Raw genomic sequence first — 24,848 nt, forward strand, 5'->3', positions numbered from 1 at the left:
TGGAAACATCCGTGAGGAGAGCGAATCATGGATCGGCTGCCTCCCGCACGCCCCGCACGGGGGATGGAGCCTGCAACCCGGGCCTGTGCCCTGATCGGGAATCGAACCGTGACCTCCTGGTTCGTAGGTCAACGCGCAACCTCGGAGCCACACCGGCCGGGCCCCAAGGAGGTTTTTAATAAGCCCAATGCCGAAGGGGAGGAATCATTTTCCTATTTGACCACGGCTCTTCCCGGGATAAACTGGTTTTGTGGGAAGCCCGGAGAAGCTGGAGGTGAGAGAAATAATTCACTGTAGAAGTCCCGTGTCCACTATTTCAGCAGCCTGGGCGCATGGAAATGCCAGGGCCCCTCTGCTCGGACGCTCCCCATCTCCGACGGAATCTGTGCCCGAGAGCGATGCCCTCGAGCTTAAAGGAACAGCGAGGTCTCAGAGGCGCAGCCCGCCCGCTCCTCGTGGCTTCCTGCACCGACAGTCACCGACGGAGTAACAACGCAGAATCGGACTCTATCCAGCAGACCTTCGTCCATGGGGCTGGTCACACAAGCGGCTTCTAACGAACCCACAGGAGCGGCCCTCACGCTCCCTCAACACAGGCTTTCTCCACCACCGGCTCCCACAGCAAAGGGCGCCCTCCCGCCCCGGGCCACCTCTGTCACCCACACGAGTTTCCAGCACCAGCTGTTTCCAAACGGAAAACCACTCCTCTCGGCGTCTGCCGGCCAGCAAGAGCTGAGCACCTGGCAGGTACGACTCAAGTTGACTTTAGCCAGTGGAGTATCGGAGGGAGGGAGGGAGAAAGGGAGGAGGGATGGATAGATGAGGGCTGGCTGGGTGGGTGGAGAGATGGATGAAGGGAGGGAGGGAGGAAGGGAGAGAGGGAGGAATGGGTGGAGAGATGGATGAAGGGATGGATGGATAGATGGATGGGGGGTGGATGGATGGGTGGAGAGATGAAGGGATGGATGGGTGGAGAGATGGATGAAGGGAGGGTTGGATAGATGGATGGGGGTGGACAGATTGAGGGAGGAGGGATGAATGTATGAGATGGAGAGATGGGTGGGTGGATGGGTGGTTGGGTGGGTGGATGGATAGATGGATGGGTGAAGAGATGGATGAAGGGATGGATGGAGGGATGGATGGAGGGATGGAAGGAGGATGGATGGGTGGGTGGAGAGATAGATGAATGGAAGGATGGAGGGAGAGAGGGATGGCTGGAGAGATGGATGAAGGGATGGATGGATAGATGGATGGAGAGGTAGATGGATGGAAGGAGGATGGATGGGTGGGTGGGTGGATGTATAGGTAGAGAGATAGATGAAGGGATGAATGGATGGATGGAGGGAGAGAGGGATAGGTGGAGAGATGGATGAAGGGATGGATGGAGGGATGGAAGGAGGATGGATGGGTGGGTAGGTGGGTGGGTGGATGTATAGGTAGAGAGATAGATGAAGGGATGAATGGATGGATGGAGGGAGAGAGGGATGGGTGGAGAGATGGATGAAGGGATGGATGGAGGGATGGAAGGAGGAGGGATGGAAGGAGGATGGATGGAAGGAGGATGGATGGGTGGGTGGGTGGGTGGGTGGGTGGTTGTATAGGTAGAGAGATAGATGAAGGAGTGGATGGATGGATGGAGGGAGAGGGATGGGTGGAGAGATGGGTGAAGGGATGGATGGATGGAAGGAGGATGGACAGAGGGGTGGGTGGTGGGTGGAGGGGATGGGTGGATGAGGGGTAGATGGGTGGACGGATGGAAGGAGGATGGACAGAGGGGTGGGTGGTGGGTGGAGGGGATGGGTGGATGAGGGGTAGGTGGGTGGACGAATGGACAAACATATGAACCAGAAGGACAACTGTTCAAAGGAGGGAGTAGAAGCACGTGTTTGATGCGGCCCCGCCCAGCTCTGCCGCTCCTTCCAGCCCCTCCCTCCCAGGCAGACACTGATTCCGTCGGCAAATGGGAGGAGGAGAGTACTTCCTCGGACCCCGTGACCTAATGCAATGAGAAAACATGAGCTGCTGCGCCCGCCCTACCAGACCCCGACCTGTCCCAAGACTGACATCTAAGGTTTATGGTCTCTTCTCCCCGAAACCCAAAGGAGAGACTCCAGCCCAGAGTTCCACGGAAAACATGGCATCGTGTTACCGCCGTCCCAAAAGCGACCTCGGGGACCCTCTGGCCCAGCGGCTGCTGTGACCAACGTCAGTCACCCAGCAGGTTAAGTGATCTGATCAAGGTCACCCGGCCAGAGGCCGGGCGGGGCTGCCCGAGCCTCCAGCTCCCCCAGCAGGGCCCTCTCTGCCCCCCAGCTGCCCTCTGAACTCTCCCATGGTAACTAAGTCAGAAGTTCAAGATTGACGTGAGCTCAGGACACCGATGACTGCCAACTGTATGTTTATTGATGCAAAAATAAAAAAATAAAAAAACACACAGCCTGTTTCAGCTCCTAGATTAAGTCTCCCAACTCCCTAAAGCTCCCCTAAGGCCTGGGCCTAAGTCTATAATCAGGGCCTTTAAAAATATCACTAATCGGGACATCTGAATGCTTTGAGCCCGGGTGGAGGGCTGTCCCGGAGGCCCCGCCCCACCATCATCTGTTCTCAGTGTTTCATGAACTAAGAGAAATAATCTAACAAAACATGGAGATGGGAGCGAGGGTGTGATTATGGGGGAGGTGGGGGGGGGGGTGGGCAGAGAGAGGGGGTGCTTTAGTTGAGAAATCTCATTAAAACAATGAACTCGCTGACCAGTGAGACGGTCAATAAGAAAAACATTACGCCCTGACCGGTGTGGCTCAGTGGATAGAGAGTCGGCCTGCGGACTGAGGGGGTCCCAGGTTCGATTCCGGTCAGGGGCACGTACCTTGGTTGCGGGCACATCCCCAGTAGGGGGTGTGCAGGAGGCAGCTGATCGATGTTTCTAACTCTCTATCCCTCTCCCTTCCTCTCTGTAAAAAATTAATAAAATATATTTTTTTAAAAAAAAGAAAGAAAAACATTAAAACACATCCGGCAAGTTACCCACATGTGAATGCCAGAGTCCACGGGGAGGTCGGCCAGTTGCCCCATGGGAGCTCCCGGGATCTGCCTTCCAAAGAACCCCTGCGCCTTACCGGCGCGGCTCAGAGGTGGAGCGTTGACCTATGAACCGTAAGGTCAGGGTTCAATTCCCGGTCAGGGCACAGGCCCGGGTTGCGGGCTCCATCCCCCGTCGGGGGCGTGCAGGAGGCAGCCGATCCGTGATTCTCTCTCGCCGTGGATGTTTCGATGTCTCTCTCCTTCTCCCTTCCTCTCTGACATCAATAAAAATATATTTAAAAAAAAAAAAAAGAAAAGAAAGAAAACCCTGCAGTTGCTGGCGAGGCTGTCTGCCCAGAGGGGCCTGAGGAGGCAGCAGGACGCTGGTCGCGGGAGAAGGACGGCGAGCGTTTCGTTCCACAGGAGAATTCCAGAGCGCGGAGGGAGACTGTGGAATGCGGTTTGGTTTTGTTGTTTTGTTGTTTCAATTCTTCTTTTTTTAAATATATTTTATTGATTTTTCACAGAGAGAAAGGGAGAGGGAGAGAGAGTTAGAAACATCGATGAGAGAGAAACATCCATCAGCTGCCTCCTGCACGCCTCCCACTGGGGATGTGCCCGCAACCAAGGTACATGCCCCTGACCGGAATCGAACCCGGGACCCTTCAGTCCGCAGGCCGACGCTCTATCCACTGAGCCACACCGGTCAGGGCACAATTCTTAGAAACTTAAACATAACTAAGAAGCCAACGTTTACCGAGAAATAATCTCGGCCACGTGGCAGTCCCACTTGGAGCAAAGGTGGCCACACACCGTTACCAGCAGATTCATCACGAGAGGATTCGCGATCTCGGCCAAGAACGTTCCAGAACAACCCGGCCTCGCTCCCTGGCACAGGCTCGGGCGTCAGCCACAGGTCCCGACAGGCACGGAACCAAAACAGAACCACCTCGTCTCTCTCTGCACGAGACAGGAGGAGCCGCTGCGTGCAGGGATCTCGATGCAGCCGCCTCGCTCCCCGCCCCCCCCCCCCCCCGCGACCCGTGTCTGCGTGATCGCCCCAAGAACAGAACCTCAAGCTCTTCAGAAACAATCACTTAACCAGGGGTGGGCAAACTTTTTGACTCGAGGGCCACCATGGGTTCTTAAACTGGACCGGAGGGCCGGAACAAAAGCATGGATGGAGTGTTTGCGTGAACTAATATAAATTCAAAGTAAAGGAGCGGAGGGGAGAGCAAGAGAACCCTCCGCTCTTTCGGCTCCGTGGGCCGGATAGAACAGCCAAACGGGCCGGATCCGGCCCGCGGGCCGTCGTTTGCCCACGGCTGGCTTACACACAAGGAGGCGATACAACTCACTCCCCGAAGACGCAGATACACGTCCGCCTCTCTGCTGCCAGGTGACCCGTTCAGACCCAGAACAAGGACCAAGTCCCGCCTCCCCACGCTAACGTACATGGCAACCTTTAAGCCCTCGGCCTGGACGCCCTTTGGAAACCGGCCTTTGAAACGGCCCTTTCTGTCCCGAGAAGGTCGGCCTGGCGGACGGGCGCGTGAGCAGTGGCATTTCCCGGCGGCCAGGCGGCGATGCCTCCATCACAGGGCTGTTCGGCTCCGGGAAACGCCCCGCGCGGGTGAGACGTGCGGTCACCAGCTAGTCAGCTGCCACAATACGACCCGACGATGCCCTTCACCCCTGTGACGGAGGAACCTGGCCAAGGGGGTGGGGGAATCAGGCCAATCCCATCAGCCCCGCAGGGGCTCCGCAGCCTGGGGTTTCCACGGCGACCCCAGATGCTGGTGTTGACGCGGGTCGATGGTCAAGGCCTTGGGGACACCCTGAGGAAGGACGCTGGGGGCTCTGCCCGTCTCCCGGGGAAGGATCTGCGTCTCCTCCTAATGGAGACGTCTGTGTCGAGGGAGATCCCTGAAAGACGTGGGTGAAGCCTGGGATCCCACAAAACGTTCACTCCGTGCCCAGGCGGACGCTCGGCCTCCCTCCAGAGGCGGCCTGCGGGGACAGGCAGGTCTGAGACACGCGATGACACACGTGAAGTAAGAATGGAGTCCGATCCGAAAAACCTGGTGGCTCCGCGGGCTTGGGGGAAAGCGGGAAACGGGCCCGGGGGAGCCCGCCTCTGACCTGGTTCCGTTTGATGAGGTAGAAGGGAAGACCAACCTCAATATTGCCAATCATGCCTAAGAGGTCAAATCAGGCCTGGACGGGACACCCCTCCCCCCACTCCCCACGTCAGGGCCCACATTCAACCTCCCTCCCTTCGTTTTTGATGGTTCATTTTGGCATTGTACCATGCTTTCTGGAATCTAAGAAGAACCTACCACACTGATAAACCTGCTTTTTTTTTTATAGTTAACCATCAAAATTCATTAAACAGCCATCGGGCAAACGGGCAGAGGGGAAAAAATAACCTGCAATGTATAGGGTGTCCCTCCCCCCCCCAACATGCAGACATGTACATTTTTTTTAATATATATATTTTATTGATTTTTACAGAGAGGAAGGGAGAGGGAGAGAGAGTCAGAAACATCGATGAGAGAGAAACATCGATCAGCTGCCTCCTGCACACCCCCTACTGGGGATGTGCCTGCAACCAAGGTACATGGCCTTGACCGGAATCAAACCCGGGACCCTTCAGTACGCAGGCCGACGCTCTATCCACTGAGCCACACCGGTTAGGGCCAAACATGTACATTTTTTTAAAATATTTTATTGATTTCTTATAGAGAGGAAAGGGAGAGGATAGATAGTTAGAAACATCAATGGGAGAGAAACATCGATCAGCTGCCTCCTGCACAGCCCCCACTGGGGATGTGCCCGCAACCAAGGTACATGCCCTTGACCGGAATCAAACCCGGGACCCTTCAGTCCGCAGGCCGACGCTCTATCCACTGAGCCACACCGGTCAGGGCGAAACATGTACATTTTTAATAGCTCAATGGATGTTTCTTCCTTTTCAGATTTAACCCACTGGGATTAATCATTATTCAGACCGTGCATACGTTTTTTGGGGGACACCCTGTATTTTCAGGGCGTAAGACACAGACCTGATACCCACCTGCCCGGAAAGAGAAAAAACTTCGAAAGCCCGGCCCCGTCCCTGTCAGCACAGGGTCCGGGAGCACCATTTGCGAACTTCCCGGGAGAGGAACTCTCAGACACCCGCCCCCCGCCCCGCCGCCCCCCGGCATTTCCCGACAATCAGGAGGTGCCCGAGGAATCAAACTGGACACGCGGGGGGCGGGCGGGGGGGGTCCCAGAAGCTGAAAATGCGAAGAACTCGGTGCTTCTACAATTTTCCCTATTAATCCAGTCAGGCGTTGGGCATCTGAGGTGGGAGACGTTGTGTGAATGGCCACACCCCCTTCCCCCCTTGCCAACTGCCCTGGCCGTGGCACTGCTGGGTCCGCACAGGCCACAGCTGCGTCCCCTCCGCCGCCCCGGGCCGCACCCACAGGGAGTCCGAGCGGCCTAATCACACCGACAGATGGCAGCGGCCGCGGGGCCGGCGCAGAGCCGCTATCGCTCCAAACCACCTCTCGGGTTTCACAGCATCGTTCGAGGCGGCTCCCGGCCGCGGTATCTCCCGGCACAGCTAACACCGGCCCCGGGTCACCGCGGGCCCCGTTTCAGGGCAGAGCTGGTGTCATTCGAGAGCTCATTACAAAGAACCCCGGTGGCCAGGCGAAGGGGTGGCAATTAACTCAACGAGGCTGGCATTCTGGAGGGGGAGCACGCCACTGCCGGCCCGTCTATTCTAACGGCACTGGGGGGTGGGCACTGGGTGGGGGGTGGGCACTGGGTGGGGGGTGAGCACTGGGCGGGGGGTGGGCACTGGGTGAGCACTGAGCGGGGGTGGGCGCTGGGCGGGCGCTGGGCGGGGGGGTGGGCGCTAGGCGGGGGGTGGGCACTGGGCGGGGGCTGGGCGGGGGCTGGGTGCTGGGCGGGGGGTGGGCGCTGAGCGGGGGCTGGGCGCTGGGCGGGGCATGGGCGCTGGGCGGCACTGGGCAGTGGGGCTGGCGTTCAGGATCAAAACCCGGAGGTCTGCCCTGACAGGTGTGGCTCAGTGGGTAGAGCGTCGGCCTGCAGACCAGAAGGTCCCAGGTTTGATTCCGGTCAAGGGCACGGACCTCGGTTGCAGGCTCCTCCCCAGCTGGGCCGTGGTCGGGGTGCCAGTGGGGGGCAACCAAATGAGGTGCTTCTCTCACATCGACGTTTCTCTCTCTGTTCCCCTCGCTCGTCCACGCTCCCTAAACATCAAAGGAAAAATATCCCCAGCTGAGGATTTAAAAAAAAGAAGAAAACTCAGATATCTGCGGCCGGCTGTCCTTCTGAATCAGCAGACAGAGATTCCGTTCGCCCGGCCTACTCGTTACGTAACCTCCACCTTGCTGTTACACGTTATTATTTCCCACGTCTGGGATCCGCACATCGATCAGACGCGCAGGCCTGGTACTGATCGCCAGGGCAACGCCGCCACAACCGGGCTGGCAGAATCAGATGTCCCCCAACCAGTAGCCATGACACCCCCATGCGGGCACTGCTTCAGAGCCGTGAACAGGAGGGCCAGCCTGCTCTCCCCGCCCACCCCCCCCACCCCTGGGCACCGGCCGAGGAGCTCTGACAGGCACCCGGCCCACAGCTGAATCGCAGCCTTGCCTTTCGCTCCCTGATCGGTGCGTTTCCGCTCAACAAAACGGGGAACACTCTTCTCCCCGCCTGCCCCATCGGGTCATGGGGGGCGCCGACGGAGCCGGCAGCCGCCGGCACGTACCCCGCCCGGACAGACCTCCTCCGTGGCCTCTCGCTGCCTCCCCGGCCGGAGCCAGAGCGCTGATGAGAAGCGAGCGATGTTCTCCGAGGCACAGGCTTTACCATGAACTACGGTAACCTCGTTAGCAGCCGGATCGCCGAGGAAAGCGCTCACGCACCCACCGCCCCCTGTTTTATGAGCAGCCCCCCAGAGCCCCTGCCTGGGGAGACCTGTGCATGGAACCCGAGCCAGTGGTTCTCCCTCCTGAGGGCACCCCAACCTCCCCCACCCCCCAAGTTTCTCTCCAGCAGGTCTGGGCGGGGCCCGAGAATGTTCATTCCCAACAAGTTCTCGGTGACGCTGATGCGTGAGCCCCCCCCCCCCCCCAGGCTTGCTCGGGCCAGAAGGCAAGTCTGTCTAAACCAAAACATCTCCCTCTCTGCCCACACTGCTGAGACTCGGGGAGAAACCCAACCCCCCACTTCGGGAGCACGCCCCTGGGGTGCCCGACAAGAGCCCTTTCTCGTCTTCCTCTGGAAAGCCCTGGGCCTGTTGGAATCGCGAATTGTCTGTATTATTTAGGCCAGGGGTCCTCACACTTTTTATTTATTTATTTTTTTTAATATATTTTATTGATTTTTTACAGAGAGGAAGGAAGAAGGATAGAGAGTCAGAAACATCGATGAGAGAGAAACATCGATCAGCTGCCTCTTGCACACCCCCTACCGGGGATGTGCCCACAACCAAGCTACATGCCCTTGACCGGAATCGAACCCGGGACCCTTCAGTCCGCAGGCCGACGCTCTATCCACTGAGCCAAACCGGTTTTGGCAGTCCTCACACTTTTTAAACAGGGGGCCAGCTCCCTGTCCCTCAGACCGTGGGAGGGCCGGACTATAGTTTAAAAAAAAAACTATGAACAAATTCCTAGGTGCACTGCGGGCCCGGGACGCGTCGGCTGCTCAGCAGGACAGGCAGCGGCCCCCGGCGGGCCGGATCCATGTCCTCGGCGGGCCGCCTGTGGCCCGCGGGCCGTCGTGTGAGGACCCCTGATTAGGCCTTGCTTAGATTTATCCCGCGAACCAAGGTCCTTCGGAGGAAATGCAGCGTATACATCCACGCCACGGATGCCGGTGACGGACGTGAGGTCACCCTGGAAGCCTCCGGGCCGCGCGCTCGGGAGACACAACTAACTCGGTTTTACCTTCTTTACCGAACACGCGCAAGTACTTCTCCGAGCGTCGCGCCGACACGAACTCACGGAAGCCTCCCGGGACATCCATCGGGGGTCGTTACCATGCCCACGTTACAGCTGAAGAAACCGAGGCACCGAATCGAAGGACTTGCCCCGGACGCCCGCCTCCGAAGACGTGGCCCGGGATCCGCACCCAGGCCGTCCACCTCCGAGCGGCCACGCTCTCCCCGGCCCAGGCCTCTCCCGGGTCGGCGCTCGGGAGTAACTGCCTTCAATGGCAAACGGTACTCCTGGGCCCTTCCCCTCGGCAAGCTAAGGCACACCGTCCTCGCTCTGCACAGCACGCGGTGTGCTTAACAGCCAGTAAGATGCCTCCGCACCACCCAGATCATCCCTTTCCTTTTATTGACGTCAGAGAGGAAGGGAGAGGGAGAGAGAGAGAGAGAAACATCCATGATGAGAGAGACTCATGGATCAGCTGCCTCCTGCACGCCCCCTACTAGGGATGAGCCTGCAACCTGGGCCTGTGCCCTTGACCGGGAATCGAACAGAAACCTCCTGGTTCATAGCTTGATGCTCAGCTGCTGAGCCACCCCGGCTGGGCCCGGACCATCCTTGGTGATGGGGCCACCCTCCACCTTTGCAGGATGTTTTAGCAGTGCCCTTGGCCTCTACCCACAAGATGCCACAGCACCCCCCCTCCGCTGTGTGACCACCAAACGTGGCCACGTGGCCCCCCAGGGGAGGGGGCAGAAGGCGCATTCCCCCCCCCCCGCCCCCGTGGAGACCCGCGGGGCGAGCCAAGCACCATCCATCCCTCCAGACGGAGAACGCAGGCTGCGGCGCGGAGCTGCTCCGTCTCCAAACAGGGAGACGCCGAAGGGACAGAGGAAAGCAAGTCGCCCCGAGCTCCCGAAGGCAGCGGCTCGCTGGCCGGAAAGAAAAGGCAGACAGTGGCGAAGGGTGCACAGTGGCGCTGGTTTATTCTCAGGGTTGGGAGCCAGGAAAGCAGACACAGCGGGGAAGGGAAGGGAAGGGGAGGGGGGGGGGGGGGGCGCGGCATCGCGAAGCAGCGGCAGGAAGCGGTGGGAGCCGGCGGCCCGCCAGGCGCTCCTCACGGGACCTCCGGGACAGCGTTACTTACTCTTGTTGCTGTTCTCACTGACAAAGTCCTCGGAGCCGTCCGTGTCGTCCTCGTCGTCCCCGGAGGCAATGGCATCTGCACGCGAGAGAACACAGCCAGGTCGTGTTGGTGCCGAGCCAGAGGCGCCGCCCCGCGCCGCCGTCCCCGGGGGGCCGGGACGCCGACCCCCCCAGGGACCAGCCAGGACGCTGAGACGCGTCAGGTTAAGACGGTCTCAGTGGCTCGACTTTCCTCTCCCGGGGACGCTCGGTCTAGCGCAGGGGTGGGCAAACTTTATGACTCGAGGGCCACCATGGGTTCTCAAGCTGGACCGGAGGGCCGGAACAAAAGCATGGATGGAGTGTTGGTGTGAACTAATGTAAATTCAAAGTAAAGGAGCGGAGGGGAGAGCAAGAGAACCCTCCGCTCTTTCGGCTCCGCGGGCCGGATAGAACAGCCGAACGGGCCGGATCCGGCCCGCGGGCCGTCGTTTGCCCACGGCTGGGCTAGCTCCTGATCCTCCGTGATTTCTGCTGCCGCACTAGCTGCACCCTGTAGAAGACTGGACCTGGGACACCGGATTTGTAAGCTTCAAATGGTATGCGAGTCCCCAGCAAACTCCCAGATTCCCTCAAACCCACAGACGCTTCCCAGCAAAACCTGTGGGCGCTCAGGGCCCCCCCTCTAGGAAGGCATGCGTCCCTAGAAACTCGCAGCCTCCCTGTGGCCTTCGACCGTTTCCTAACATTCTGAAAACAACACGTTAAACACGGCCACGGAGCGGGAGGCCTGGCAGTGCCCCCACACCCCCCGCTCGCCGCAGGAAAGAAAAATCCAGGAGGGACACTCCAAGTTTGATAAAATGAATCCGAAAACGTCAGCATCCGAATTTCAATCCTGTTCAAAATGCCAAGGATGCGGGGTGGGGGCGGGGGGGGGGGTGGCTTGATTTTTAGAGACGAGAAGGAGGGGGAGAGACGGAAAGAGAGACACATCGATGGGAGAGAGACACATCGATGGGTCGCCTCCCGCACGCGCCCTGACCGGGGCGCGGGGTCACACCCAGGAGGACCCTTCAGCCCACAGGCCCACGCTCTAACCGTTGAACCCACTGGACAGGGTGAGAATCCCGTCACTTTTAATGACCAGCCTCCCTGGTCCCCAGAAAGAATTTCAAAAGCAGGCGAATAGCCCAAGGGAAGCTCTGTGCCCGAATCCACCAACAGGTCCCCCCATGGCGCCACTTGCCCAACGAAACGTTACCCAGAGCCCTGGGCCGCGGGGATCCGGGGCTGAGCATCGACCTGGGAACCAGGAGGTCAGGGTTCAATTCCCGGTCAGGGCACAGGCCCGGGTGGCGGCTCGATCCCCAGGGTGGGCCGTGCAGGAGGCAGCCGATCCATGACTCTCTCTCATCGTTGATGTTTGTTTCTCTCTCTCTCTCTCTCGCTCGCTCGCTCGCTCGCTTTCCCTTCCTCTCTGAAATCAATAGAAATATACAAACTGTTACATTCCACCCAGAAAACGCTACGAAGAAGAGACAGCAGGGGCCCGGGGCCCACTCACCTGTGACATTCACCATGAAGTAGCCAGTCTCACTGTCCACCGTCCTAACAGCCGTGCAGGCATAGAGGCCAGAGTCTCTGGGCGTGGCGCCCTTGATCTGCAAATACTCCCCAATAAGCACTGTCCTATTGTTGGGCCCCAAGGGCACCCCATCCTTAGTCCAACTGATCCGGGCGGCACCTCGCAGCCGGCAGCGCAACTCTAGCGACTCCCCGGGCGCGGCCACATAGACGTCGGGCTGGGAGATTTGGTATTTGGTCGGCGGCTCTGCAGAGGGTGGGAGAGAGGAGGCGGAGAGAGGAGGCGGAGACAGCGGAGAGGAAGAGGAGAGAACGTCCACAAGGTCAGTGGAGGCCCCGTACTCCCAGGAGAGCAGGTCTCGTCTGCAAAGGGCCCCAGCGGGCTGGCCTCTCCCCGCCACCCCAGGGAGCCACGTCCCCAGGGAGCCAGGTCCCCCAGGAGCCAGGTCCCCCAGGAGCCAGGTCCCCCAGGAGCCAGCACCCCCAAGAGCCAGCACCCCAGGAGCCAGGTCCCCCAGGAGCCAGGTCCCCCAGGAGCCAGCACCCCCAAGAGCCAGGACCCCAGGAGCCAGGACCCCCAAGAGCCAGGACCCCAGGAGCCAGGACCCCAGGGAGTCAGGACCCCAGGAGCCAGCACCCCAGTAGCCAGCACCCCAAGAGCCAGGTCCCCCAGGAGCCAGCACCCCCAGGAGCCACGTCCCCAGGGAGCCAGGTCCCCCAGGAGCCAGGTCCCCCAGGAGCCAGGTCCCCAGGAGCCAGGACCCCAGGGAGTCAGGACCCCAGGAGCCAGCACCCCAGGAGCCAGGTCCCCCAGGAGCCAGGTCCCCCAGGAGCCAGCACCCCCAGGAGCCAGGACCCCCAGGAGCCAGGTCCCCCAGGAGCCAGCACCCCCAGGAGCCAGCACCCCCAGGAGCCAGGACCCCCAGGAGCCAGCACCCCAGGAGCCAGCACCCCCAGGAGCCAGGACCCCAGGAGCCAGGACCCCCAGGAGCCAGGACCCCCAGGGAGCCAGGACCCCAGGAGCCAGGACCCCCAGGAGCCAGGACCCCCCAGGAGCCAGGACCCCCAGGAGCCAGGACCCCCAGGAGCCAGGACCCCCAGGAGCCAGGACCCCCAGGAGCCAGCACAGGGCCCTCGGGCAGAGCTGAGGGTCTGAAGCAGGAACCCGAAGGAGCACCTGCAGAAGCTGCCCCCACAGCGAAGAACCCAAGACCCAGCGCGAACAGACCCTGGACAAGGACCCTGGACGAGGACCTGGATGAGGACCCTGGACGAGGACCCTGGACGAGGACCCTGGACGAGGACCTGGACGAGGACCCTGGACGAGGACCCTGGACGAGGACCCTGGACGAGGACACGCCACCCACAGCTGCTCGCAATGCAATCCGCAGAGTCCACTCAGGGGCATTTCTCACGTGAGGATGTGTGTTCAACCAACATTTTCACTCAACATGACTGCATGGCTGTGTCCACACGCACAGACACGCATTCTCTCACACGCACATACATACACACACGCACACATACATACATACATACACACACACACACACACACACACACACACACACACACACCCCTATTTCCTGTGCTAGACTTTCCTGTTGTCACGGAGCCCAGCTTCCTCACAACCTCAGACCCCGCACACCAACGGGTCTGTCCGTGAGGCTGCCATCTGGCTCCCACGAGCTCGCGGCTCCACGGGAAGCGGCTGGACGGAAGGAAGCAGGGATGCTGTGCGCGGGGAGCTGGGCGAGCGGTTTCTCTAACACGTAAAAGCCTGGAGCCCCGACGGCAGAACCGCAACGTAAAACGCCCCGGACAGCGAGAGGCCGTCTCCCTGGTGCTTCACCGGACCCCGACCCGAAGCCGGACCCCGACCCCCAGCCGGACCCCGACCCCCAGCCGGACCCCGACCCCCAGCCGGACCCCGACCCGAAGCCGGACCCCGACCCGAAGCCGGACCCCGGCCCGAAGCCGGACCCCGGCCCACAGCCGGACCCCGACCCCCAGCCGGACCCCGACCCCCAGCCGGACCCAGACCGCCAGCCGGACCCCGACCCGAAGCCGGACCCCGACCCACAGCCGGACCCCGACCCGAAGCCGGACCCCGACCCACAGCCGGACCCCGACCCGAAGCCGGACCCCGACCCACAGCCGGACCCCGACCCACAGCCGGACCCCGACCCGAAGCCGGACCCCGATCCGAAGCCAGACCCCAACCCGAAGCCAGACCCCGACCCGAAGCCGGACCCCGATCCGAAGCCAGACCCCGACCCGAAGCCGGACCCCGACCCGAAGCCGGACCCCGACCCCCAGCCGCTGCCGACACCTGCCAACAGGCCACGCTGGAAGCTGGTCCCTCCCTGCCACCTCCCTCCCCCTCCGCACAGGCCGGCTCCAGCTCCTGGGCCTTGTTCCCCTGGGGCTCAACGTGCTGTCCTTCAAGGCCCCCCCGCAGCCCCCCCACACCCCCTCCCCCCGCATGAGGCTGGCCCCAACAGGAAGTGAAGGGGACGCGTCCCTCCTGTGTCTCTCCTCAGGGATGTTTCCATCTCTCCGTCCCTCTCCCACCCTCTCTGAAATCAATAAAAATGTATTAAAAAAATAAATAAGATTAAAACAGCAGGATGAGAAGGCGCCCCGACACCTGGTCAGAAAATGAGTGGGGAGCCCCCGCCTGCCCTGAGCTGGGGCCCCTCCCCCTCCTCTAAACACTCCTTAGGCCATCCTTCCTGGGAGGCTGACGGGGGGCGGGGGGGGTCTGAACAGCTCCGACTGGGAGGAGAAGGAGCCTGAGGCAGATCAGGTGGGAGAGGTCATGACTCAGTCTGGGTGTGACATCACGCTGATGTCACCAGCTATGAGCTGTATGCGTCCACCTCTCAGGAAACAGATTCTCACTGTGTGAGGGACTCTCAAGAGGTCCAGAGAATCTGTGGCTTAGGGGCTCCATCACACCGTTCCACCAAGCACCCCCCAATGTCACCTCCAGCACCCCCCGATGTCACCTCCAGCACCCCCGATGTCACCTCCAGCACCCCCCGATGTCACCTCCAGCACCCCCCGATGTCACCTCCAGCACCCCCCGATGTCACCTCCAGCACCCCCGATGTCACCTCCAGCACCCCCCGATGTCACCTCCAGCACCCCCCCATGTCACCTCCAGCACCCCCCGATGTCACCTCCAGCACCCCCCGATGTCACCTCCAGCACCCCCGATGTCACCTCCAGCACCCCCCGATGTCACCTCCAGCACCCCCTGATGTCACCTCCAGCACCCCCGATGGTTACCTCCAGCACCCCCCGATGTCACCTCCAGCACCCCCCGATGTCACCTCCAGCACACCCCGATGTCACCTCCAGCACCCCCCGATGTCACCTCCAGCACCCCCGATGGTCACCTCCAGCACCCCCCGATGTCACCTCCAGCACCCCCCGATGTCACCTCCAGCACCCCCCGATGGCACCTCAGCACCCCCGATGGCACCTCCAGCACCCCCCGATGTCACCTCCAGCACCCCCGATGTCACCTCCAGCACCCCCCATGTCACCTCCAGCACCCCCCGATGTCACCTCCAGCACCCCCCGATGGCACCTCAGCACCCCCGATGTCACCTCCAGCACCCCCCGATGTCACCTCCAGCACCCCCGATGTCACCTCCAGCACCCCCCGATGTCACCTCCAGCACCCCCCGATGTCACCTCCAGCACACCCCGATGTCACCTCCAGCACCCCCGATGTCACCTCCAGCACCCCCGATGTCACCTCCAGCACCCCCGATGTCACCTCCAGCACCCCCCGATGTCACCTCCAGCACCCCCGATGTCACCTCCAGCACCACCCCCCATGTCACCTCCAGCACCCCCGATGTCACCTCCAGCACCCCCCGATGTCACCTCCAGCACCCCCCGATGGCACCTCCAGCACCCCCCGATGTCACCTCCAGCACCCCCCGATGTCACCTCCAGCACACCCCGATGTCACCTCCAGCACCCCCGATGTCACCTCCAGCACCCCCGATGTCACCTCCAGCACCCCCCGATGTCACCTCCAGCACCCCCGATGTCACCTCCAGCACCACCCCCCATGTCACCTCCAGCACCCCCGATGTCACCTCCAGCACCCCCCGATGTCACCTCCAGCACCCCCCATGTCACCTCCAGCACCCCCCGATGTCACCTCGGACAAGGGCTGAGCGGGGAGCTGCTCCAGGTGACACCGCTTGGCCGCACCAGCGCCAGCAGCGCCCGCTCCCCTCTTTACGATGTTTGCCTACAACGTCTGCCGTGCGGTGTTTGAATGGCGCCCACATGCAAACAGAGAACAGATGGGAAGCCCGCGGCCCGCCCGGCCCAATCACTTCGTGGGGCGCGGACGGCAGATTGAAACGGTGAGGGAGGAGGAAGGCAGCTGGGCCCGTGGGACACTCGGCGGATCGCACTCCACAAACGGAGCCGTTCTTTTCAACGTCGAGATTCATCGCAGCCGAAACCGGTTTGGCTCAGTGGATAGAGCGTCGGCCTGCGGACTGAAGGGTCCCAGGTTCGATTCCGGTCAAGGGCATGTACCTTGGTTGCGGGCACATCCCCAGTGGGAGGTGTGCAGGAGGCAGCTGATCGATGTTTCTCTCTCATCGATGTTTCTAACTCTCTATCCCTCTCCCTTCCTCTCTGTAAAATATCAATAAAATATATTTAAAAAAAAAAAAGATTCATCGCAGCTGAGAAACAGGAACCCCGCTTCGGGGATGAAGTGGGGCCCTGGCCTGTGTGGCGCAGTGGACAGAGCGTCGGCCTGCAGACTGAAGGGTCCCGGGTTCGATGCCGGTCGAGGGCACGGACCTCGGTTGCAGGCTCCTCCCCAGCCCAGGCCCTGGTCAGGGTGCGTGCAGGAGGCACCCCATCGATGTGTCTCTCACATCGGTATTTCCCGCTCTCTTCCACTCTCTCTAAAGATCAATGGACAGCCCTGACCGGTGTGGTTCAGTGGATAGAGCGTCGGCCTGCAGACTGAAGGGTCCCGGGTTCGATTCCGGTCAAGGGCATGCACCTTGGTTGCGGGCACATCCCCAGTGGGAGGTGTGCAGGAGGCAGCTGATGGATGTTTCTCTCTCGTTGATGTTTCTAACTCTCTATCCCTCTCCCTTCCTCTCTGTAAAAAATCAATAAAATATATTTTTTAAATAAAAAAAATAAAAATCAGCCGAAACCGGTTTGGCTCAGTGGATAGAGCATCGGTCTGCGGACTAAAGGGTCCCGGGTTCGATTCCGGTAAAGGGCATGTACCTTGGTTGCGGGCACATCCCCAGTGGGAGGTGTGCAGGAGGCAGCTGATCGATGTTTCTCTCTCATCAATGTTTCTAGCTCTCTATCCCTCTCCCTTTCTCTCCGTAAAAAATCAATAAAATATATTTAAAAAATAAAAATAAAAAGGAGATAAAGCCATGATGTCCCCACCATCATGTCAGAAGTGACTACCCGGGCGCGGCCTGGCTCAGGCGCAGACGCACCGACGGAGCTGGCGTTCCCGCTCAGACACCCCACAGCGTTGCCGTGACAAGAACAGACACGCCAAAGAACAAAACCCTGGCAGCACACGCGGCGTCGACGGAGAACACGCCTGTTCTTAGTGTGGGAGGGAGAAACCCGCGCTTCGCACACATAAAACATGAAAGTCTCCACCAAGAAGCGTGGCCGGCAGAGACGGGACAGACAGACAGACAGGCGTCAGGGCACCCGCCGGGAGCCCAGGGGGTGGGAGCGTTGGCCCCACCTGCCAAGGGATGCAGGTTCGGTGCAGGGTCAGCGTGCACGCCGTGAGGAGCCCTCACCTGGCCCAGGCAGCGCCCCTGCGGGTGCTCAGAACTCCGTCCGGGACATTCCGATCCCCCACCGCTGCGGCTCCCCTCCTCCCCGCCAGTGGCACGGCAAGTCCCTGCTTGCAGGCTCCCATTTCTACCTGCCGGCGGCGGGGACGCGTCCCCTGCATGTCTACGAGCCTTACCCCTCCCCCTGCCCCTCCGCTGCCTCTGGCTGGCGTCAGCTTGGAATCAACATGCTCCCCCCGCCCTCTGCCCGGAGCCCCTCTCCCCCCCGCCCGCTGCCCCCCAGCCCACCCGCCCCACAGCCCCTCCCCCATTGATTCCACCTCTGAAGCAGCCTCAAAAGACAGGCCCAGGCCACACCCCCACCGGTTCTACAAATGCCCTCTGCCCGCCCCTCACCATCACCCACGGTCCACCGTGGGCCACCCGAGTGACCTTCTGCAAAGCAAATCTAACCTCCGCTTAAAAAAATAAAAATAAAAAAGCCAGACCAGCCGGCGTGGCTCAGTGGTTGAGCGTCGACCTAGGAACCAGGAGGTCACGGGTTCGATTCCCAGTCAGGGCACAGGCCCGGGTTGCGGGCTTGATTCCCAGCGTGGGGCGTGCAGGAGGCAGCCGATCAGAATCCTCTCTCGTCGCTGATGTTTCTATCGCTCTCTCCCTCTCCCTTCCTCTCTGAAATCCATAAAAATATTTTAAAAAGAAGGAAAAAGAGGGGACAGACCCCGCCACACCCTGACAAGGTAGAGCCAGGAGCATCCCTCGCATTAGGCCCCGACCCCCGCCCACCCTCCCGCTCACGCCCTGGGCTTCCGGTCCTCACAGGCACGTGCCCTCGGCGGGCACCTCCTCAGCCTCAAAGCCCAGCGCCAACACCACGTCCTCTGCCAACCCCGGTGCCCATGCCAACAGACGCCTGCTCCCACCTCCATGGCCCGGCCTGTCTCTCCACCCAGGACAGCCGCAGCCAGCCCACCTTCTCCCCTCACCCACCCACCTGCTCCTCCCTCTGAGAGCTGGGGGGGCCAGGGCAGCGTTCAGGCCGTATTTTTGCATGAAGGCCCCGGGGCAGGCTGGGAAAACACAGCGTGCGTGCGCAGTTTCTGCATCGGGAGGGGTGGGCTGGCCCAGGGTCTGCATTCCCACAGGTTCCCAGGTAACCCTGAGGTGCTGCCCCCCATCCCCCCACCCCACCCCCCGCCGCCCTGGCAGGGCGTCTGTGACGGGCCGTGTCCGCCTGGCAGGCCCCTGCACATCCTGAACCTCAGAGTCCTGGTTTCTAGCACGGGCTACACAGGATGGCCTAACTGCCGGCCAAGGTCACCTCAAGGACAAACCGCAGGCTGCCTGGGAGGGCCTTGGGAAACCCTCCGGCGGGGGCGCCTCCGAGAGACAGCGCCCCTCTCCTCGGTGACGAATGCCTTGGCCGACCACTGTTCTAGAGGAGGGCCTGATGGGCAAGGCTGTTTTTTTCCAGCCCCACAGAACCTCAATCTGCACTCCTCCGACTGAAGAACGGGGTTTTCTTCCAAAGGGACAGATCGGTCCCGTCCGATGTGTCAGTTACCGAAGTGGGGGCTTCTGGAATGCCCCCAAGAGAACCTTGTGGGCGTGGCCATGGTCGACACCGCGCACACCTGCTCCATCACTCTGGCAAGGACGATAGGCCGGCGGCTTGGAGCACCGCTGCCGGTTCACCCATCCAGCAAAGGGGGGCCACCATAACCCCACGGGGTTCCCCTTGACAACAGGATCCCAGCAGGACCGGGGTGACTTATCACAGCCCCACAGCATGCTGGGAATAACCCTGAGCCCCCGACCCCCAAAGGGGAGGGGGCCTCACACGGCTCACGCGCTCAGGACCTGGGTTACAGCCCGTGGGGTGCACGGCCTGGTTTCTGGAAAGGGAGCCTCAAGCCAGCAGTGGGACCCCATCCCAGAGGCCCGTTTCAGGGTCCCTCGACTTCCCACACTCCCGTCACCTGCGGCTCCTGGAAGGGCTGGCTGCCCCGGGACCGGCTCCCCTCCCCCAACACGGACGTCAGCAGCCATGAAGGATGCACGCTGCGTGGATACATCTGCCCTACAAACCCCTTCAAGGTCCGATCCCATCTGACGTTCCCCCGGGGCCCTGGGACAGGCCCTCGCGCTTCAGTCCGAACCTGGGGAACAAACGAGGCTTTTGAAAGCAGCTCCAGGGATAGAGCAAAGAGACGGTCCGAGGGGGCGGGGCTCGGGGGGTCAGGGAGGGAAGGCCCTGCTGCCTGGCGCTCTCAGCTCCAGAGCTCGGACTCCAGGGCGCATTGTTCAGCAAGTTTACTTAAAGGGCTCCGCCTCTCCTTTCCCAGCAGGACCCCGTCCCAGCCCTGCTCCGAGCCCACAGAAGTGTCCCCCACCCCCATCCCCCACCCCCGTCCCAGCCCCGCAGCGTCCCAGCCACTTGCAAACGCAGGGACAGCAGCTGGGGGCTGAGAAGCAGATGGTGCTGCTCATGTGAATGGGTTTGGCCCCCCAGCTCGGCCCCTGCGAGTTCGGGCCTGGCTGAGCCGGCAGGCGGCTGGAGTGACCTCTGGGAGAGGTGTCCCTCCTCATCGGGCGGGCCGAGGGGCCCGGTCCCAGGCGGGGGAGGCCACAGGGATGGCTTTCCTCCCAGCGGCGATTTGCAGAGAAAAGAAACATTGCCCCCAGGGGAATCCTCAGCCCGGGATTGAAACCGCATTAATTCAGGAAATTCCAAATTAAGATAGGCGCCACGGGGTTAACCTTTCTCCCCGCCGCCGAAGCCGCGAATTTGCATAGAGGTAAAAGCTGCAGAAACACAAACCTCCCGAGCTTCCGGCTCCCAGCCAGCCCCTCCCGACCCGCTGGGACCTCGCACCCAGGCCTAACAGGGCTGTGCGGGCTCGGCGGCTCCGTGGGCTCCGCGTGGACGGACCCTTCTGACACCAAGACTGCACCCCTCTCCACGAGAGGCCTCCCTCCGAGACGGGAGCTAAATCTCCGCCCAGGTCCACCGGCTCCCTGGTCGCCTCCTGCCTCCTCCCCCGGCCTGGCGAGAAACCGCGGCCGGTGTGGCTCCGTGGCGTGGCTCCGTGGTGTGGCTCTGTGGTGTGGCTCTGTGCTGGAGCGTCGACCTAGGAACCAGGAGGTCAGGGTTCATTTCCCGGCCAGGGCACGTGCCCAGGTTGCGGGCTCGATCCCATGTGGGGCGTGCAAGGAGGCAGCCGATCCGTGAATCTCTCTCATCACGGATGTTTCTCCCTCTCTCTCCCTCCCTCTCTGAAATCGATACAAATATAATTTTTTAAAAAGAAACTGCAGGCGGGAGAGGGCGGCCTGCCCGTGGCCCCCCCCTCCCCTGCCACACCTTGCAGGGTGGGTGGGCGCGGAAGGACGGGGTGGGCCGCCCCCTGGAAGGTGAGCCTCCTGGGAGCACCCAGAGCAGACCTTCCCGGGAAGCCTCCGCACGGAACTGGGTTCGCTTTAAAAAGGGGCCCTTCTCCCCTGGGGACCCCCTTCCTGGCGCCAGAGGAAGTGTGGGTGCTGCTGCCTCTGCCCTTCCGTTCTTGGAATTTTTTCCCCCCTTTTCGTGTTTTCTGGCCTCGGCCCCGACCCTAGCAAGGCCAGGCCCGTGTTCCTCATCTCCTTGGTGACGGGCGGCGGGCCCCCGGTGCAGGTGGCCCCCGGTGCAGGTGGCTGCGACCCACCCTCCAATCAGAAGCGCTGAGGGGGCGGTCAGGATGACAACCGGAAAACGAACGCTCGGCCCTGGCCCGTGTGGCTCAGTGGTCAGAGCAGCCGTCCTCGGACGGAAGGGTCCCGGGTTTGATTCCGGTCAAGGGCACGTGTACCTTGGGTTGCAGGCTCGATCCCCAAACCCGGTCAGGCTGGTGTGGGGTGCAGCCCAATTGATGTGTTTTTCTCACATCAATGTTTCTCTCTCTCTCTCTTTTTCTCAAAAAAAAAAAAAAAGGAAAACGTGTCCGTGGATAACGATTAAAAAGAGAAAAAAGCAGATGAAAGAAGGAAAACTAACCTTCAGCAGCACCCGGCAGCACCGGGACAGGAAGCTGGGTGGCCCGCTCTTGTCCCCCGGGAGCCCGAGGAGCGAACAGCTCATCATCACTAGACCAGCCCCTTCCCGCCCCAAACGCCTGGGTCGCTACCTGGGACTCAGCAGCCTCCCTACCCCGCAGCCTCAGCCACCGGAGGCCATTCTAGAAGAATCGCAAAGTGGTGATTACCGGGTCGTTCCTATTGCCTGTGATTTTTCTTCAAGTAGCTTTGCAGGCGTCCTCAAACGACGGCCCGCGGGCCACAGGCGGCCCGCCGAGGACATGGATCCGGCCCGCCGGGGGCCGCTGCCTGTCCTGCTTAGCAGTCGACGCGTCCCGGGCCCGCAGTGCGCATAGGAATTTGTTCATAGTTTTTTGTTTTTTTTTAAACTGTAGTCCGGCCCTCCAACGGTCTGAGGGACAGTGAACCGGCCCCGTTTAAAAAGTTTGAGGACCGCCAAAGCCGGTGTGGCTCAGTGGATAGAGCGTCGGCCTGCGGACTGAAGGGTCCCGAGTTCGATTCCGGTCAAGGGCATGTACCTTGGTTGCGGGCACATCCCCAGTAGGAGGTGTGCAGGAGGCAGCTGGTCGGTGTTTCTCTCTCATCGATGTTTCTAACTCTCTATCCCTCTTCCTTCCTCTCTGTAAAATATCAATAAAATATATTTTTAAAAAGATAAAATAAAATAAACTTTCCTTGCCAACACGCACGGCTCCCTCCTCAAGAAGTGTGTGCCCCACTATTCCTGTGGGGGCTGCACCAACTTTCCGAAACGGGGGTCAACCCGGAACCCTGGCCCCGCAGGACGGCAAGCCACGCAGGACGGCAAGCCGCGGTGTCCAGACTTGCAAACGCCGCCGGAGGTGACAGAGAGGGTGGGGCACACCCAGGGGCTAAGAGCCCCTCTCCAGTGTAATTGATGCAAATTCGGATTAATCAGTGGGCACGGCAGGTACACGCCCCAAAGGCTGGCTTTCAATCCTGCATCTGTTTTCTGCGCCGAGGAAGTGGGCTGGGGTAGAGCGGAAACTATCTTTTCAGCGGAATTATCATTTAAGCAGAAATTATCACTTACTGAGCCCTACCTACCTCAGGTGGGACTGCACATCCCTTTTGCATTTAATCTTCATTTCCGAGAGAGAGAGAGAGAGAGAGAGAGAGAGAGAGAGAGAGAGAGAGAGAGATAGCATCCGCCCCATTTTCGATAAAGAAAGGGAGGCTCAGAGAGGTTATCTAACTCGCCCAAGGTCAGGCCACCGGCAGGTAGCGGACATGCCTGCCATTCAAAGTGACTGCATCCATTTTTGTGGGGTTTTTTTTAAATGTCAGATGCGGCCCTGACCGGTGTGGCTCAGTGGATAGAGCGTCGGCCTGCGGACTGAAGGGTCCCGGGTTCGATTCCGGTCAAGGGCATGTACCTTGGTGGCGGGCACATCCCCAGTGGGGGGTGTGCAGGAGGCAGCTGATCAATGTTTCTCTCTCATCGATGTTTCTAACTCTCTCTCCCTCTCCCTTCCTCCTCTCTGTAAAAAAATCAATAAAATATATTTAAATAAATAAATAAGTAAAAGTCAGATGCGGAATTTCATTTTAGAAGGGATTCTTGGTCTTTGGAAGAGGTGCGTAAATTTAAGTTTGAAGCATTTGTACCATTTAGGATATACATGGCGTCCCCCCCAAAAAAATGAATGCGCACTTTAACCGCTGGTAGCTCAATTCTGAAAACGAAATGTATCTCCCTAAGCACCGCCTTTGTAATGATTCCAGTGTGAGTGTGCATTGTCCGGGGCACCCTATATGTTCCGGTCTCTCCTCCTAGGCGAAGCGGTGTATCAGCCACACCAGTAAGGACACCCACCGCTCTCCTTCCCCAGTCCATGGGGGTTCTCCCGGGACGCTGTCTTCTGACCCCGTAACCCACGCTCACCAAGACCTGAGATCCCACGTGTTCCCGCGTCCTGTTCAGACGGACGTGGGATCGACAGTCGTGAGCTGGACCAGGGGTTCAAGAAGCGCGCAGGCCCAGCTTGGCGCCGTGACTCCTGGCTACGTGACCCCCACGAGGTGGCAGAGGTGCAGAATGGGGGGTGGTCACGGGTGGCCTTCCGAGACGGACAGAATGAGCGGCTCGCACGCGACGTGTGAAACCCACCGCGGTGCGCGCTCCCCAGACCCCAAGCGGCTGAAACCGCCCGCCTCCCAACCGGCCCGGAGGCGGGGTCTGCCCAGGAGGAAGGCTCCTTCCCATGGCGGCGCGGAGGGTGCACGGGTGCATGCCGACCTCACCTCTACGACCTCACCTCTACGGAGCCCCGTGGCACCACCCACCAGAGCGGCTGAGACGTGGGGTTTTCTATCGCGCCCTGAGAAGGGGCAGCAATGGGTCAGAGTGCGGGGTTGGGGGGACGAAAACTTCCACCAGGGAAAAGGGGCCTGTGTGGCTCAGCAGGAGGCAGCCCCGAGGCATGCTGGACTCTCTGAGAGGTGCCAGCAGCCAGCTCAGCCTCGGGCGCCCCTCCCTGCCTTCTCCGAGACCCCCCCCCCCCCAATCCATCAAGGCCAGGGCTGCACCTGGCTGGGTCGCCCCGGCTTACGCAGGAGAAGTGGCCACTGTATAAACATTCTCCCCGAAATGGACAGGAGGGATGCACAGCTCTAAAGGCTCGGCTCAAGGGCCCCTCCCCGCTCCGGTCAGAGCGGAGTCCTGAGGGTCTGTCCTTCTGGATCAAGGAACGACATGAAGGCGCAGACGCAGGGGAAGGAGGTGGGCCGGGTGGGGCCTGGGTAGCAACCTGGAGACGGCCAAGGGGTTTTTAAAAATGCTAACCCTGAGGCTACAGCCATCCCTCCAGGAGAACACGGTCATAGCACAGACCACGGACATGCGTGCACAGCCACAAACACACACCGGCTCCAAGGCCTCGGGGAGGGGGGGGCCTCAAAACCTTTCAAAAAATAATTTCCGGCCCCTTACAAACAGCCCTCCTCGAAGATCACTTCTGCATCGGGGGGTAAATGGTGATGAACACACACCACCATACAAAGGACTGTACACCACCTGAAATCCACATAATTGTTTTAACCAATGGTATCCCCATCAGTCCAATAAAAAATAAAAAGAAAAAAATAAAATAATAATTTCTGGCCCAGCCGGCGTGGCTCAGTGGTCGAGCAGCGACCCAGGAACCAGGAGGTTACGGTTCGATTCGCGGTCAAGGGCACATGCCCAGGTTGGGGGCTCGATCCCCAGTAGGGGGCGTGCAGGAGG

At 60.7% G+C, this 24,848-nt stretch overlaps 1 protein-coding gene across 1 annotated transcript in view; it reads right to left on the bottom strand.

Moving 5' to 3' along the window:
- The window catches only part of FGFR2 (fibroblast growth factor receptor 2), a 76,891-nt gene that overhangs the window by 38,508 nt on the left and 13,535 nt on the right, over window positions 1–24,848 (bottom strand). Inside the window, 2 exon segments of the mRNA XM_080687844.1 lie at window positions 10,132–10,206; window positions 11,677–11,943. Coding sequence (XP_080543970.1) covers window positions 10,132–10,206; window positions 11,677–11,943 — 342 coding nt within the window.

Source organism: Plecotus auritus (assembly GCF_963455305.1).
Source record: "Plecotus auritus genome assembly, chromosome: 9".
Classification (NCBI taxonomy): Eukaryota; Metazoa; Chordata; class Mammalia; order Chiroptera; family Vespertilionidae; genus Plecotus; species Plecotus auritus.